The 18160-nt window shown below is 44.6% G+C and overlaps 1 protein-coding gene across 1 annotated transcript in view; it reads left to right on the top strand.

The window, feature by feature from the left end:
• The first annotated feature begins 2059 nt into the window (after positions 1–2059).
• Positions 2060–18160, top strand: part of LOC147451422 (P-loop containing nucleoside triphosphate hydrolases superfamily protein) — a 47767-nt gene continuing 31666 nt past the window's right edge. The window contains exon 1 of the mRNA XM_086520331.1: positions 2060–2292. Within this exon, the coding sequence (XP_086376457.1) occupies positions 2131–2292 (162 nt within the window). The 5' untranslated portion in view covers positions 2060–2130. The remainder of the gene's footprint in view (positions 2293–18160) is intronic.

Raw genomic sequence — 18160 nt, 5'->3', positions numbered from 1 at the left:
TTTTAGAGGCTTTGGAAGGCTTCACGAAGGAAACTGAGGCTAAGCTAGGGTCAATGTTTTTCTCTTTTTTCCTTTTTGTTCGTCTTCTTGGGTCATAAGGATATCCACTGAGGCATTAGGGGATTGAGAAAATTTATTTAGTTCAACATTATCATGTTCTTGAAGTTCCTTATAGAAGTTATCTTCCTCAGCTGCCCCCCTTGGTAGGCATTCCGCATGATGCACATAGGCTTGGAGGTTCTGGGTAGCTAGTATACTGAGCTCATTATCTAAAGAATATGATTCTAAGGATAATCCCCTAGCTTTATCCATGGGGCTTTTTGGGGTTATCATATCATTTGAATGCATAGGAAGTTTGACTGATTCTTGCTTAGGTGAAACTTTATGTTCCTCATCTTCATTAGAAGTTTGTGAGGCATATGCATTATCTGAGAGAGAAGGGTCAAAATCTTCATCTAGGAGAGCACCAAATTTGTTGATGTATCTAGTGTTGTTGTTCCTTCATAGATTCCTACTTCTGTAACTGCTTCTTCTGCTGACTTGTTGGAAACCTTGGTTACTATCCTTGACCTCCTTACTTTTTTCATTCTCCTTCTGTTGTTTGCTTGCCAGCTAGGGCATCCTTTCATTAGATGACCCTGCTTTAGGCAATGGAAGCATGCATTAGGTATATTTTTGAACACTACTTTCTGCATGTGGAGAATTTGCCCCTTTTGATCCTTAATAAGAACACTATCCCTAAGAGGGCATTCAATATCCACTTCAATGAGGAGATGAGGGTCCCACTTTAGGTTGATGCCATTGGGGGCATTTTGCCCTAAAACTTTACCTACTTGTACACCCAAATGTTTTTATCCATGGATATAATTCAATGGGAAAATCAGGAAAATCTACCCACATAGGAATATTAGAAGGCTTCTTTTCCTTGGGACCAAAACCCATATGCCATTTGAAGATTGACATTGGGGTGTTTCTCAATAGCCACTAGCCTTTGCTAATTACTTGTAGAGCACTACCAGAGTCTTCAAATAAGAACAAGTAACAGTTATTAGGGAGGTATTGCACTTGGGATGGGAAAATGTTCATGGACTCCCATTCTTGAGCAATCCATAGTTTCAACACTTCAATTGGTGGTTGAATCCAATGGCGAGACCAATAACCACTCGCACCTGTAATTGTTTAAACCATTGATTTAGCTCGACGATGTTTATCGCTACCTGCGCTTCCACTGGTGCTTGTTCTTCAGTATTGGGGTTATCCTCTGCATGCCTTGTTTCTTCTTTATTCTCATTGTTAGGATCCTCCTGACCATTTGAAGGGGTTTTGACGTTGCCATCGTTGGGAGATTGGGGGGTGAAGTGTTTATCCTCATGAGGTTGGGTGGGGTTGTCAATGTTTTACTAGACATTAGATATTAAAGAAAATGGACCATTATTTGATAGCGGGTGGAAGCTTACATGATGATTCTGATTATGGTTAAGAATGAGGGGTGTTGTAGAGTCCCTTTGAACTGCAATGTTGGGCATTGGTGAGTGGCAGAGATCCTGCTGCTGCAGATGTTGTTGCATGAAGGTTCATGGGGTTGAAGCTAGGGTGAGCTTGCACAACATGACTGTACTACAAAGGGGTGTGTCCTCCAGCTCTCGGATGGGGCGTGATACCTCCAAGAGCTTGCAACTAGGGAGGCAGAGAAAAGCCCCTTTGAGGGGAGGTCGCATACGAAAGTAGGGAATTCATGGGGTTACCTTCCATGCCTGTAACGCCGTTTATGAGCACGTCTTGGAGGGCTATCCCTCATACCCCCCCCCCCCCCCCCTCCCCAGGAAGGAGAAGGGGAGAAGGGAGAATCAGTAGAGAGAGTCGAGGGCTTGTCCTTAGCGAGTGAAAGGGGAAAGAGAGAATGTGTGAGAAGGGTTGCATGAGACAATGAAGGCACTCGTATGGAGCACAAATTACCAAGTTCCCCCAATAGATTCCCTTATGCATCTCATGGGCTTATCTTGCCATTTTGCTTTGGCAATGTGTAGTAAAAACCACCATTGTTACTGTTTTTCTTTATGTAAACACTGAAGTAGGGCTCGAGCTTAAGGCTGCTGTTTGCCTACGGTTTACTACAAACCCTGTAAGAGTATGGACGACCGAAAGGAGAAGCTCGAGGACGAAGACGAGGGCGAAGATGAAGACTTTAGCTTTGAGGACATGGGATTGGACCCTCAGCTCTTGCGCGCCATCGCTAAGCGGGGCCTTTCCAAGCCTACTCCTATCCAGCTCAAGGCTATTCCTCTTATCCTGGTAGCGTTCTCTCTCTCTCTCTCTCTCTCTGTGTGTGTGTGTGTGTGTGTGTGTGTGAGAGAGAGAGAGAGAGAGAGAGAGAGAGAGAGAGAGAGAGAGAGCACGGTGACAGTGTATTATCATCCTGCCTCAAAAGTTGCAAGAGTGTTATTGCCTTCTTGAATCCATGGTCGAATAGGAGAGAAAATTCTCTCTCTTTATATGCCAAAGAAACAGTGGTGGAAAACAACACCAGATTTGAAGACCAGTTGGGATGAAAAAGTATGCAGAGTGATAAATCGCACCTGATCCTAGAGGAGAGAAGAGACCTATGTGTGGGTTGAGTAGTAGCAATGCATGCACTTCCGAGTCCCTTACGGTTCTGTTTTGATAAGAATGAGAATGAATGATGAATTTGTAAGTTGGTGGGTGGCTTGATACAAGATTTGTAGAGCACGTATGTATCTCTACTTAGTGTCGATAAGCACTCAACAATGTGCAAACTTCTCAGAAGGTAGACTTTTGTAAGAATATCCGCAAGGTTGTCACCTGCATGAATCTTGACAAACTTGCATGCACATGTCCTCATGCACCCCACGATACTTCACAGTAGTGATGTGCTTCGTCTTTGCATGATACAATAGATAACACTTTGATTATCACACTGAAAAACGAGAAGGTTTGCAACAATATCCAAATCTCCTATTAGATGAGTATGCCATATAGCTTCCTTAACTTCTTTGCCGGCCTCTCACGTAGTAACATACTCCACTTTTGTGGTAGATTGAGACGTACTATCTTGCAAACAAGATCGCCGTGGAAGTGCTCGCCAGTGAATGCAAAGACAGAGCGAGGACCTTTTCTTGTCCGCATTCCTTGTATAATTTGCATCCGTGTAGCCAATTTCACATACTTTTAAGCCTTCAAAGTAAATTCACAACTTCTTTGTATCATTCAAGTATCTGGTCCTTTCCAATGCTTCTTGCAATAATTTGTAGTAAATCTGCTATTGACTTTCATTGCAAACGTAATGTTCCTAATCATGGCGTAGAGTCCATACATACTATTTTAGAGACAAGTGAAGAATCTTCTTGGTCAAGTCTACTGGAGATATGCCATCACCATCAGGTGGCATCCTAGGTTGGACATCATCTCTGTATGGCCATAATGGCCTTGTCTATGCATTTTTAGCCGATTGTGCCCATTATCGGCTTTTTACTTGCTATGGCATATTTTAATGTGTGCTGGCACATTTATTAGCTTTTTATGTCAGTGGTGATTATTTTGATGATATGAAAGATTTTTAGAACTAGTGAGTCCTAAACTGGGGTGCTCCCTATTTCCATAGCTTTAGGTCACTTAAAGGTATATAAGTGACCTCTTGTCGCTTCATTCTCATTATCGAGATGTATGAGCACTCTTCAATTATTGAGTCTTGTTGGAGTTTGGAATATTTTTGGAATCATTCAATTGGTCTTGATATCGTTGAGGGACAAGTGACAGGGAGTGAGGGCTATTTTGTGGCTGTGCTTGGTCGAGCAAGGTAGAAACTTTTTCTGGCTTGGCCATTTCGAGCCTTGTCAAGCTTGGATCGCGGCTATCTAGCCTCTTGTAGGTGTTAGGTATTTTTCCCAAGCCTTGGATATTTTTCTACGGTGCACTACTGCCTTGATTTACCCTATTTTCCATATTTTCTTTTTTCTATCCTATTTTTTGAGGTCTCAGGACTGATTTGGGTTGGCTAGGCTGGTTGTGGCAGTATATGAGGGCAAGGCGATAAACCAATCTGATCACCATTTGATGGCCTTTGAGGCAGCCCCCTCAACACGTCCCCAAGAGAGGGGTAGTCCGAGCCTAGTGAAAGGGAAAAAAACTATTGGACTTGTACATGACATTTATGGCATCATGACTGCTTCAGATTCTCTAAGGAAGGTTAAACCAGTGGCCTTACCTCTACCTTCAGATTGTAGGGAAAAGGTAGAGCAGGTTGCTTTGCAGCCAAATCTTAGGGATCCAAGACAGATTGGACACAAGTTTACATAGGAATCTTTGAAGGAGCTTTAAATTGGTTGTGATGAGTTTTTAACTCCTATTGAGAAGAAGTGCTTTGAGGAGATGCTTTCCAGACATGGTAAGGCATTTTCATTTAACCAAGTGAGATAGGATGTGTTGATCAAAGCATTGTTGCACCTATGGTAATTTTCACTATACCTCATGCACCTTGGAACTTGCGGCCAATTCGAGTTCCAAAGGCTCACCTGCCGAAGTTGATTGATTCGCTTAATGAAAAGATTAAAATGGGCATCTTGGAGCCTCTTGCACTCCATATTCAAATAGATGGTTCATTGTGCCAAAGAAGAATGGAGCCTTGTGCTTCATTCAAGATATGCAGCCAGTAAACAAAATCACAATCAAGAATGTAGGTAAAGGGTCTATTGTGGATGAATTCGCAAGCATTTGCAAGAAGGGCAATATACTCTATGGGAGATTTGTACTCAAGGTATGATCAATTCCAACTAGCAATGGAAAGCAGGGATCTGACCACCATGAAGACACCTTTGGGATTGGTAAGGATGTGTACCTTAGCAGTTATGATGAATGGCATGAACGAAGTTTTACGGGACTTTATACCCCAAATTACTATGCCCTTTCTAGATGATGTGCCAATTAAAGGATGCGACATAAAAGACAGATGAGGCTTTGGATTCAAAGGGGTGCCACAAATTTGTGGCAAATTATATAGATGATTATGAGAGGTTACTATCCACATAGAAGAGGTCAACCTTACCTTGTCGGGAACAAAACCTGTGTTTGGAGTAAAAGAAGTGCTTTTGTAGGGCATTTGTGTGGTCCTGATGGTAGAAGACCTCGTCCCGCTAAGGTTGATGCGATTCAAAGAATGAAGGAGACGTAAGTGTCATTGAGGTGCAGAGATTCTTAGGTGCATGTGTCTTTTATGTCATATGGCTTCCACTGTCACGTGCACATCTAACCCTATGTGCATGTGGACAAGCTATACCTACTTCTAGGGTTTAGGTAGCTTAAGAAGTGTTATGGCACCTTTGTGAGCCTGTTCGCAGGCCGTGCATATCCAGGCACTTAGAGTAGTTGCATACCCTCTGATTGCACAACCACTAGCATTATCATCAATACCTAGCATGAGCAATTTTCACCACATGAACCCATTTTTGCGACGGCATGTAAAACACCTCTTATAAGTCATTTTATTGATAAGTGACTTATTATTTACCAAATTGTGGGTGCCTTACTGATGGTTACTTGACCCAATTAATTACACCTTTAGAGGGAGGCCAAGGGGCATTAGTAGAAGCAGAAGACAGAGAGGAGCAAGACCCCGATAGTACCAGGCAGTACCCGCATGAACCAACTCTAGCGTTTTCTCAGCAGCATGAACCAACGTTTTCAGCCAGATATCAGCGTTTTGAGTTCAGCCCTTATCCTCGCAGATCCTGCACCCAATCACTGTAGCAGAACTTTGCTGTGACGACCACCAAGCGGGTATGGCATTTCCTAGGGGAAAACCGTCGGGTTTCAAAGGCAGTTTAGTGAGGTGAGCGATAAGTTACCTGGAGGAGGCAACTCCAAAGGGAAGACCGAAGCAAGTCCCGCAGTACGTGGGCCTCTGAACAGAGGTACTTGGTCGCTGTCACGCCCAAATCAAGTTGGCGAAATGGGTCTCTTAAGGGATTAGTCATGGCCCTAAGAGTGTAGATAATTCTGGACTCTCGTAGTCCAGAGGAAACTAGTGACAAAAGCGTCTGCCTTTGGTTTCTGGGTGCATAGTCCTGGTCGTTCTTCTTGTATACTTTTTTTGGTGTATGAGGGGAGCGGCCGGGCGTGCCCTACCCGACTCCGAAAACAAAAAACAAAACCACCAACATTCAAATCCCAGCAGTATACCTAGCGTTTTCAGATTTTAGCAATTAGCCTCGCAGATCTTGACCTTGACGTCGACATCGTCAAAGTCATCTTCATAGTCATCATCGATATCGTTGTCGTCGACTAGTTCCATTGCATTCAGGACCACTGTACCAGATTTGTACAATCTAAAGTAAATACCTCTCTGTTGCTAGAGAGGGGGGCCCTTGGAGGGGGGTTTGGGACCCCATCTGGTGTCGTCTCTTCTCTCTCTCTCTCTCTCTCTCTCTCTCTAGCACTGTCATGCACTTTGCACTCACAGTTTCCACTCTTTGTTTTGGTCATTGCACAATTCTCTCTAAGTAAGGACGGTTCTCTCTTCCTCTTAAGTAAAAGGATTCTTGAGTATTCATTGTTCACTCATCCTGAGCTTACACCGTCATTCATTTCCGCTGCACATTACATTGGTATGAAAGCTCTTTGGCAGTGTTCGGTATCATCACTCAAGGAAAGAAGCAAAAAGAACCACAATTCTTTTTGCTTCTTGTGATCGCACGTAACCCAAGGCCACTTGGGCGTTGTCAGGAGTTTTTTGGAGCAAGGGATTGCGCATATGTACATACACAAGCATGGTGCATCAAATAAAGGATTGCCCATTTTCCAGAGCCAGGTGGTTACGTGGGGCCCACATGTGTACAGGTAGGACAGCATGTACATAGTGCATCGATTTTCATCGTTACCAGTACCAGTGTGTTTTTTCTATAATAATGAGGAGTTGGTAGCGCGTAAAACTTCTCGAGGAAGTTACCGGCGGGCTGACGACATGAGGTAAGCAGGTGCGTCAGATGGCATCTAGTGGCGTCAGGAGGTCGAATGGGGTCAATACTTACACGTGGAGGAGTACGAACACAACGTGGGTGTTTTCTTGTGAGAATTATGCAGAGAGGTCATCATGAGGACCACTTTTTGGAGCCACTCCACGTGGTGGCGGGACGCATTATTGGAAAAAATCGAGTGCCAGGTGTGCGTATGGATGCAAAAAGGTGACAACTATGCACTGCGAGGTCAGTTTTTGGCCTGTTTGGGGTCCGTTTGAGGTCATCTAAAAGGCCAAGGGTGCCCAACTAATAAAGCTAAGTGTGGGAACTGAAAAAACAGAGAGAAGACGAGAAAAAACGTGGAGAAGAGAGGAGGAACAGCCGCAGGTGTGTTTTTGCTCATTTTGGAGCCTGTTGTAGCCGAAAACTGCTCATCTGAGGTCGGATTTGAGCACTTTGACATTGTAGACTGGGGTTTTGGGCCGTTCCGGACGCGATGGCGCTGTCCATTTTGGCAAATTCCTCACTCTTTTTCTGCTGTTTTGGCTGTGTAAGTTTCTCCTATGAGCGAAGCTTCTTCTCCAATTTGTGATTGTATCTGGTATCTTTTACCCATATTGTGTGAGCTGTTTGTCCCATTGGTGTTGGCCCAAGCTCATTTGTATCTAAACATCAGAAGTTATCCTCTTTTGAGCTGAGTTTTTTGGGTGTGTGTGTGTGTGTCTCTGTGTGGAGTGGGCAAGTGGATAGTCTCTCTCCTCTCGCTCCATGGGTGTGTTTCCTGTCTCGGCCAGGAGGGTTGTGTAAGCCGAGTGGTGTCCCATAGTGTGTGTATCTTCCCAAGAGTGTGTGTCGAGTCGTTATAGAGGCGTTCTGTGTGTTTCCATCCCGCTCACATTCTTTTGGCGCCCCTACTGAGGATCTTCTTCGAGTACCTTCTGCTTCGAGCTTCAAGCTTCAAGCTTCGAGATTCGGGATTACAGGTTGCAGATTGCAGATTACAGGTTACAGGTTACAGGGACAGATATAGGTATAGGTGATTCTCACAGGTACAGGTAGCTGGAGTTCAGTGATACATTGGCAAGTGGGAGTCACTTGCAGTTGCCGTGGGTATGCATCAGTTGGCGCTTGTTTGAGCGCATTGTCTGCTGTATTGTACGTTACTTGTGGAAACTGCCATTGTACGCATTTGTGGAGCCATACTTGGTTTTATTTGGCAGTCCCAGCCATTTCTGAGACTTGGTCTGGAAGATAGTCATTTCTGAGACTTGACTATACGCGATTTACGTTAGCCTTCGTGTGAGGGTCGATAGCGTGAGGTTTGATTGAGCTGGGGGATTCTCAAATGTGGAGATCCTTTCGGTGATACAGGTAGCTGGAGCACCCTTTTCGTGACCTCGCCATAGGCTATGTACTAGTGATTCCTACTTGATGCTCGGATTCTATTGTTGACAGTTTATGCATACATATACAGTCTATATTTTGGGTTCTCACTGCTCTACTTCAAGGGAAACTCTGTCAAAATTTTTCCAAGTTATGATGGCTGGTTTTTTGGTCTTTTAAGGCATTTATGTTGTTATGCTACTGAAATTTTGGCAAAATGAGAGGATAAGACAAGTGTGCTTTCTTGGGAGTTGCATGGTTGACTTTAATGGATGATCAAAATGGATCTCAATTCACTCCTTTTCATTTAACTCAAAGAATCCAGATAAATGTTCATGTGTCCAGGAAGATTTTTTTCCAGCAGCGCATAGTCTTTATGTTCGGGCCAAGAAGATTACGAGAGATCCTGGAATGTCCTTTGCCTGTTGTAATTCCAATGATTAACTATGAAAACTCATGCATGTGTTTGTCCTTATCTAAAGCTGAGCTCCATTGAAGTTTCTGGGAATTGAATCAGTCAAAAGTTTTGGGTTCTTGCCCGTGTGTTCGAAGGGGTTCTCGAAGCATCGTAATTGGGTAGCCATGGCTTTCTCTTATCCGGAGTTTCATGGAAGAAGTGATGAAGATGTGGAAGACTTTTTGGAAAAGATGGAGGTTGTATGCATTAGCAACCAGATTCACGACCCGGCGCAGATGTTACGCGTTCTCCAAATTTGTTTGAAGAGTGATGCACGAGTTTGGTCTAAAGCATTTGAAGAGGAATTGCGTGTGGCTGATCCACCTGTAAGATTGAGTTGGGACAATCTAAGGCATGGATTGGAAGTGGAGTTTGTGAAGATAGAAGATCCTGACAAAGTGTGGCAAGAAGTACAGACTTTAGTGCAAAAGGAAGGTGAGCCGGTAGATGCATACATACGAAAGTTCTCATTGGCATGGGAGAGAATGTGCAAAGCCTTAGCACCACAGGTACCCCCGCCTGACATGATGAAGAAGGACAGGTTCTGGGCTGGTCTTTGGGAGAATATACGTTGGAGAGTGGAGCTAAAGAAGCCTAGGACATATGAAGATGCATTGGAAGTAGCAAGGAACAAAGAGTGGAAGCTGAGGAAAATGAGCCAGCTAGGAGTAGAGTCTTTGCCCATGAGGTCTGAATTTCAGCTTATGGACTCTTTACAAGGTCGCATGCCAGGGATTCATCATGAACCAGTGGTTGCTGTTACTCCTCAGGTTATGCCAGCAGTGGTCACTACAGCGGTGCAAGATAATGGACTAAGGCAAGACATGAGGCAAGTGGTAGATTTGATGAAGAATCTCAGCCTAAACATTCTAGGTCAAGTGGGAAATAATCGAGGTCGAGGGAGGTTTGCAAATCAGCCAGGAGGTGAAGAAAGACCCAGGAATGGTGCTGGACAAAGCAATGGTAGGTTTTGGAGGCAGACGCCGACATGTTATAATTGTGGAGAGTTGGGCCACATCAGCCCGCAATGTGATAAGCCACCAAGGATGGGTAGAGACATGTATCCATTGCCAAGACAGGTGCTAACTAGGTCAAATGATTATGGCATCGAAATTAAGGGAGATGAAGGAACCAGTGGATTAACCCAGGAGGAAAAGGGAAAGACAAAAGTGCTAAGTGTAGTCACCTTGGAGAAGGCATCAAAGCTAGAGGATACATTAGTGATGCCTATTGGGAAGAGGACGACAGAGGACAAGGAAGGAAGAAGTGCCCTAGGTCCTATTAAGAAGAAGGGAAAGAGTCATGAAGATGAGGATGTCAAGGCCAAGAGGAAAAGGAGAGCTCGTCGAAAGTTTCATGTTTCAGATTTTCCACTAGGGGATGGGCAATTAAGCTATGACTTGAAGGAGGATCTGACAAGCAGGAAGGCAGATGTTACTTTTGGGCAACTTATAGAGATGGTGCCTAAGCTAAAGCGACAGTGGAAGAGGATGGTTAACCCAATGGAGAAAGAGTCAGAGAGAGGTTCAATTAAGGTGTTGGCAATGGATGAGCTACCAGACATTTGCCCAATAGATGTGTGGCATAAAAGGAAAAATTTGGGACAAGGTTATGTGGATGGTGGAGCCCAAACATGTGTCATTACACACTCATGCGTTGAGAAGATGGGTCTTACAGTGTCTGGGGGTGTCAGGCTTCCGGATTAGATTGACAAACCATCAAAAAGTAAAATGTTTGGGTGTTGTAAAGATTTAGAAGTGGAGGCATATGATGCAAAGGCAGTGGTTGATTTTCATGTGATGCCAGCGGGGTTGGGAGCATATCCTATTATACTAGGCAGACCATGGTTACGTGCAGTGGGAGCTGGGTCAGGATTGGCGACATGGTACGATTAGCCTCTATGGAAAGATAGGTGCCAAGAAGCTATACAATATGGACACAAGGAAACGATTGGAAGAGCTTTATGAAGATGAGGATGGGTCTAGTGATGAAGACTATTCCACAGTTTCTGATGAGGACAGTGATAGTACTACCAGCAGTGATGAGGATGCTGATGTTGCATTTCTCTTGATGGACAAAGGAATCCCGGAGTCTGGTGTAGTCGCATTTGCAAATGACGTTGAAGATGAAAGTGAAGGGTCTTATGAAGTGATTGAAGGGCTGATGCAAACCAAGGTTGAGTTGTCAAAGAAGCAAGCATTGATAACACAAATGATAAGTGGAGACCTCTCAGCTATGGAGAAGGAGAAATATTTGCACATGCTGGCTAGTTTTCCTGATTTGTTCATTACTTCATATGATGAGATCAGAGGGTTCAAGGGTGAAGAGATGCATATAGAGCTGAAAGAAGGTGTTAAGCCAGTGCGGCAAAGGCTAAGAAGGATGGGTCAAGAGCAAATGGAAGCCTTGCGGGTAGAGGTGGACAAGTTATTGAAGGCAGGGTTCATAGTTCCAATAGAGACCACAGAATGGGTGAGTCCAGTAGTAGTCAGTCCAAAGAAGGATGGAAAGTGGAGGATTTGTGTAGATTTTAAGCCCTTAAATGCATCCACTAAGAAGAACCCATATCCTCTTCCATTCATTGATCAGATCTTAGATTCAGTGGCAGGTTATGAGAGGTACAATGTGTTTGATGGTTTTTCAGGCTATTTTCAATTGAAGATTGCTCTTAAAGACCGCACAAAGACAACTTTCATTACGCCATGGGGCTGCTATTGCTACATAGTATTGCCGTTTGGGTTGTCAAATGGACCATCTTTCTATCAAGAGAGAGCAAATTGGGTATTGGAACCTTTTATTGGTAGTTGTGTTAAGGCTTTTATGGACGACTTCTGTGTCTATAGCAGTAGGGCTGAGCATCATGAGAAGTTGCAGATGGTATTGGCTCGATATGATGAATGTGGAGGACAACTAAATCCCAAGAAATGTCATCTAGCACAACCAAGGGTGAAGTTATTGGGTCACATGGTGTCAGAAAATGGCATTGAGGCTGATCCAGACAAGGTTAAGTCTATTATTCTTCTTCCATCACCTACGAGTACGAAGCAATTGGCAACCTTTATACACAAAGTGAAGTACATGGCAAGGTTTATTCCATTGTCTTCTCAACTTCTTTATCCATTACAACAAGTGGCAAAGCATGATCCATTGCAATGGGATGACAAGTGTGAAGAAGTGTTTCAAGAGGTGAAAGAGGTGCTAGGGGGGTTGTCAGCCATGCAGGCTCCTGATTGGGAGAAAGTTTTTTATGTAAATCCATCAGTAGGGGATGATGCCATTGGAGCCATGCTATTGCAAAAGGGGAAGGGCAGCCATTATATGAGGCCAGTGTATTGTGCAAGCTGAGTGAAGTTGGTAGCAGAGAGAAAATTCTCGGAAGTAGAGCTAGTGATGGCCAGTGTGATATTTGCTTGTCGACGATTTCGTCATTACTTGCTACCACGACCTTTTGTTTTCTTGACAAGTTATGCCTTTTTGCCACAGTTAATTAATGGTACTAACATGTCAAATGTGGTGAAGAAATGGGTAATTGAGCTGCAAGAGTTTGAGTTCTCTTTTCTAGTGGAAGACAGTACAAGGGCTACCCTAGCTGATTTGTTGACCTACAAGGAGAATCCCCTTATTGTTAAGGAGGAGGTGGTGAGAAATGTAGTTGAAGAAGTGCCACAGATCAGCAATGCACATGTGTTGTTCTTTGATGGTTCATACAAAAAGAGCCATGATGCCGCTTCAGGGGGTATAGCACTTCATGATCCAGAGGGGAAGCTAGTATGCAAGAGAGGGTTCAAGTTGGATGCGCATAGTAACAATGAGGCTGAATATGCTACTTTGGAAGCCGGATTACACATTTGTTTGAAGCATGGGATTAGAAGGTTGAGCATAAAAGGTGATGCCTTGTTAGTTGTGAAGCAAGTGCTGGGTGTGTGGAAGAGCAAGAACACCTCATTGAAGGAAATGTGTTTCAGAATTAAAGGCCTGTTAAAAAAGTTTGAAGCATGGAGCATCAGACACATTGAACGTGCTCTAAATGGAGAGGCACATGAAGCAGCTCAAGGCATGATTGGGGAGCTATTTGTGTTGAGGACCACTTTACCTCTTTATCATGGCCGGGAAAGTTTGGCTCAAGAAGAGGAGTTTTTGCTAACAGGAATCATTCCAAAGGAGATTCCGAAGTCTAAGAAGTATGGTTTTGTGCGTAGAGCATACAGGTACAAATTGATTGGTGATGTCTTGTACATGAAAGAGGCTGATCTTGTGTTGAGACGTGTACCTTGGCGGGAGGAGCTGTATAGAGTGTTGGAAGAGAATCATGAAGGCGCATGTGGCGGCCATTTTGCTCTAAAGATCACCTTGCGTAAGATTTTGCAAGAGGGGTATGTATGGCCTAGTTTGCACAAAGATGTTCACCATTGGTGTAGGTCTTGCAATAGGTGTCAAGCATTTGGGAAGAGAGTGTTGAAGCCAGAGTTACGAAAAACCATTATGGCGTTTGATGTGTTTGAAAAGTGGGGGATTGATGCAATAGGCCCGTTACCTATCACAAGCAGGGGCAAAAGCTATATTTTGATTGCAGTGGACTATCTCTCTAGATGGGCAGAGGCTATAGCAGTAAAACAGATCACTGCAAAGGATGTGGCAAAATTTGTGTATGATGAAATCTGTTGCAAGTTTGGGGTGCCATTAGAGCTACTTTCAGATAAGGGGCCAGGATTTAGAGCTAAACTGCTAGACTTCTTATGCGCAAAGATGAAGATTAGGCACCAGCATACCACTCCTTATTACCTGTAGTGTAATGGCTTGAATGAAAGATTCAATGGTGAGTTGGTACAAATCCTTTCAAAAGTGACAGAGCACCCAGGAAAGAATTGGGATTTGGAATTGCCTAGTGCATTATGGGCTTACCGTACTGCAGTGCAGACAGGTACAGGGTTTACTCCATTTCATTTGGTGTATGGAAAGGAAGCACTATTGCCTGTGGAAGTAGAGTTGCCTGCAGTCAAGATGCTAGAGAAGTTGCTTGGGCCGCCTAGTGATGCATTCAAAGAGAGGCTCTTGCAATTACAAGAGGTTCAGTTGGATAGGATGAGCGCATTGGAGCATTATGGGCAGATGCAGGATAAGGCTTTGGCAAAGATAAATGAAAAGGTAAAAAGTAAGGGTATCAAAAAGCATGACTTGGTTTTGCGCTACAACAGTAAGCTGGACAACACCTTCCAAAAGAAGTTTCAAATTAAGTGGGAAGGCCCTTTCAAGGTAGTGGAGTGTTTTCCGAATGGTACATATCAGTTGGCTAACCTGGATGGGGCTCTACATAAGTCAAGGGTAAATGGATTGCGTCTTAAACTGTATCATGCCAGGTTGATGATGGTGGAGCAAGATGTGTTTTTTGAAGAGCAAGTGATGTCTGTGAGGGATGAGGAGACCTGTGATGAGGCGAGCCTCATATCTCTTTTTGCTGCTGCTGATCATGAATGATCTAGCAGGCTAGGGGATGGGCAAATTATGTCAGGAGTTTTTTGGAGCAAGGGATTGCGCATATGTACATACACAAGCATGGTGCATCAAATAAAGGATTGCCCATTTTCCAGAGCCAGGTGGTTACGTGGGGCCCACATGTGTACAGGTAGGACAGCATGTACATAGTGCATCGATTTTCATCGTTACCAGTACCAGTGTGTTTTTTCTATAATAATGAGGAGTTGGTAGCGCGTAAAACTTCTCGAGGAAGTTACCGGCGGGCTGACGACATGAGGTAAGCAGGTGCGTCAGATGGCATCTAGTGGCGTCAGGAGGTCGAATGGGGTCAATACTTACACGTGGAGGAGTACGAACACAACGTGGGTGTTTTCTTGTGAGAATTATGCAGAGAGGTCATCATGAGGACCACTTTTTGGAGCCACTCCACGTGGTGGCGGGACGCATTATTGGAAAAAATCGAGTGCCAGGTGTGCGTATGGATGCAAAAAGGTGACAACTATGCACTGCGAGGTCAGTTTTTGGCCTGTTTGGGGTCCGTTTGAGGTCATCTAAAAGGCCAAGGGTGCCCAACTAATAAAGCTAAGTGTGGGAACTGAAAAAACAGAGAGAAGACGAGAAAAAACGTGGAGAAGAGAGGAGGAACAGCCGCAGGTGTGTTTTTGCTCATTTTGGAGCCTGTTGTAGCCGAAAACTGCTCATCTGAGGTCGGATTTGAGCACTTTGACATTGTAGACTGGGGTTTTGGGCCGTTCCGGACGCGATGGCGCTGTCCATTTTGGCAAATTCCTCACTCTTTTTCTGCTGTTTTGGCTGTGTAAGTTTCTCCTATGAGCGAAGCTTCTGCTCCAATTTGTGATTGTATCTGGTATCTTTTACCCATATTGTGTGAGCTGTTTGTCCCATTGGTGTTGGCCCAAGCTCATTTGTATCTAAACATCAGAAGTTATCCTCTTTTGAGCTTAGTTTTTTGGGTGTGTGTGTGTGTCTCTGTGTGGAGTGGGCAAGTGGATAGTCTCTCTCCTCGCGCTCCATGGGTGTGTTTCCTGTCTCGGCCAGGAGGGTTGTGTAAGCCGAGTGGTGCCCCATAGTGTGTGTGTATCTTCCCAAGAGTGTGTGTCGAGTCGTTATAGAGGCGTTCTGTGTGTTTCCATCCCGCTCACAGCGTGTCGATCCCTAATCTGTGTTTTTGAAGAGTGGCAAGTAACCCAAGAAAGAAGGGCTTGTGAAGCCTTTTCTCCTTCCTTTTTTCCACTCATTGAGAGCGGACCTTGCACTTAGCTGCAGGCCAATCGACGTGAGGTGGGAAAAAGCAACCTTGGTGTGAGCGCAAGGCCGCCAAGGGGTGCACCTGCAGGAAGGAGTAAAGCCTTCTTAAACGCAGATTGCAAGCCAAGAACTCAAGAATCTCAAGAACCTCATAACTGAAGAACCTCAAAAACTGAAGAACCTCACGACCCTCAAGAACTCAAGAACCCAAAGAACCCCAAATACCCAAGAACTCAGTGTATGGTCATCACCCGAAGCGGAATGGATACTTTGTGTGAAGGTGGTGAGAGTGGAGTTGGAGAAGACAAAGTTTCTACACCAAGGTATTGCTCCCCAATTCTCCCCCATCGTCATCTATGCCATGGATTGCACCAAAGTGACCAAACCCTGTGGAGGCTTTGATCAAGTCGATGACGGAGATGATGCTATAACTGTCACAGGCTTGGGCACCCCAAGTTGGGAATCCGACACGACACACGAGAGAATCACTTAAAATATTTCACAACTTTAAAATCACAGTTTACTTTGGTTGACACGGCCCGACGTAGTTCCGTGCCCAGAGAGATTGGCCCCAAAGACTGGCACCGCTTTCGGTATTTCTTTTACATTAATGCTTGCTCAAAGTACAACTCCCGCGGGTCCTCAGCTCTCAGACTCTGCGTCCAAATGCTTTGAAGAGTGAGGCCCATGGACTCCTTTTTTTCTTACAAGGGATGCCAAGAGCAGAGCCCCAAAAGCAATTAAACTCAAAAGCAAATTGTCCCAAAAGCAAATGGTCATCAAAATCTTCCAATAAGCATCAACGCAAATTGCGGAAATCCAATTGTAGGCTCACAATGAACGAGGAGGGGTCCAAATCGAAAAATTCTTGAAAGCAAACTGTCCGAAAAGCAACTGTTCCTCAAAATCTACCAAAAAGCATCAACGCAAATTGTGGAAATCCAATTGTAGGCTCACAATGAATGAGGGGGCGCCCAAATCGAAAAATTCTAGAAGGCACGTGAGGTCATTGAGTAGTTTAGAGGAGGAGAGTTCGTCCTCTTCTGACAGTGAACAAATGGACAAGAAGACCAAGGAGTCAAGGATTGGGGTCAAGCAGTCAAGTTTGACACGTTTTCAAGCTACCAGGGGTCCATATAGTAGTTTGACGTCACCTTCTCAGGAAATCGGTTTTTGGAACGCTCCAAGGTGTGAAAGGCGGCATCTACTTGAAAGGAAATGTATAGACTTGGTGGTCTACTCTTGTTACGCAAAGAAGCACTTAAGAAGTGGCTAAATTCAAGAGCATTTTCACTTTTGCCTGGATAATGGAAGAATATGAAGAAGGTGTCATTACGGCTTGGCATCATCTGAGAATGACTAAGAAAGACACGTCGGATGACTACTGCCAGAGGTTTTGGGATACCTATTTGCCAATGTCCTTGTTTCAGAGGGTCACTTTGAGGGGGACCAAATTTAACGGTTTTGTTGTGGTTTGCCAAAAGAGATTCAATAGTATCCGGGTATTGTAAGTCTGACTCTATTCAAAGACTTATGGGACATGCCAATCAAGGTTTTTAATTACATGCCCGCTCATTGACTTATCCTACGAATAAACCAATGTCCACCTCAACAGGGCAAGAGTCTTCCAGTGAAGAGAGAGAACCAATGGAACCGGATGAAAGTTCATCAAAGGATTCCGGAGAAGTAAGGGGATGAGATGATAGTGCATCGGAGGGTTTTGACGAACAAAGGGAACCGGATGCAAGTTCATCAGAGTATTCTGAAGAAGAAATAGAATTAGATGATAGTGCATCCGAGGGTTCCGACAAAGTACACGAATCTGTTGATGGCTCATTAGAGAATTCCGACAATTCAGATTGAGATGGTAGTGGATAGGGGAGGCTAGCAGGGCTATCAACAGGTTGGAGGGCACAACCAAAGAACAAAGGCAAGTAGAGGGGGCTAGGAAGCTGTTCACCAACCCCCCTCACATAGAGACCCTCTCTGTGTTTTTGGAAAGTCCTGCTGATCCTTTAACTTCTTTACGCGGGGAACTGGAAGCCCTAAAGTTACAGCGAGCTCTTCAAGAGGAGAGGTCCTTCTCTCTTAAACAAGAGAAGCCTCCACATCACGAGGCGTTGGAACAGATTAAGTGCGAGCTAGAAGAGCTCAAGTGTCAGCAAGAGACTAAGGCTACGGTTTGGTGTAGCTCATGCCGCTCTCCGCCGCTCTCCAGGGCACCCTCCACAGGAATGCCCCCTTCGGGTTTACTGCCACTTCTGTGAAAAATCTGGACATGAGGACAGAATTGTTACTACCTCAAGGGATTGTGACAAATACAGCAAAGTCTTGGTCCTTCTCTTTAGCAAGGGCCAACACCTGCATCCAACATGGTTTCTCCCTGTGGCCATCCACACCATATGCCACCTTTGCTGACAGCCCCTCCTATGCAAGGTATGCAAAGTACTTTTCTGTCTCAGAGCTTTTATCATACCCATGCTCCCGCATCACCTCAAAGCTTCTATGCGTCCACCTCCAACTCAATGCACCAGGAGCAAGGACCACCTCGCCCTTCGACTCGCTCTTTGAATCGGCCCATTTTATGCTACAGATGCGGAGAGTATGG

This window comes from Adiantum capillus-veneris, chromosome 9 (genome assembly GCF_014529385.1).
Source record: "Adiantum capillus-veneris isolate H3 chromosome 9, ASM1452938v2, whole genome shotgun sequence".
Lineage (NCBI taxonomy): Eukaryota > Viridiplantae > Streptophyta > Polypodiopsida > Polypodiales > Pteridaceae > Adiantum > Adiantum capillus-veneris.
This window is presented reverse-complemented; position numbering and strand designations above follow the sequence as displayed.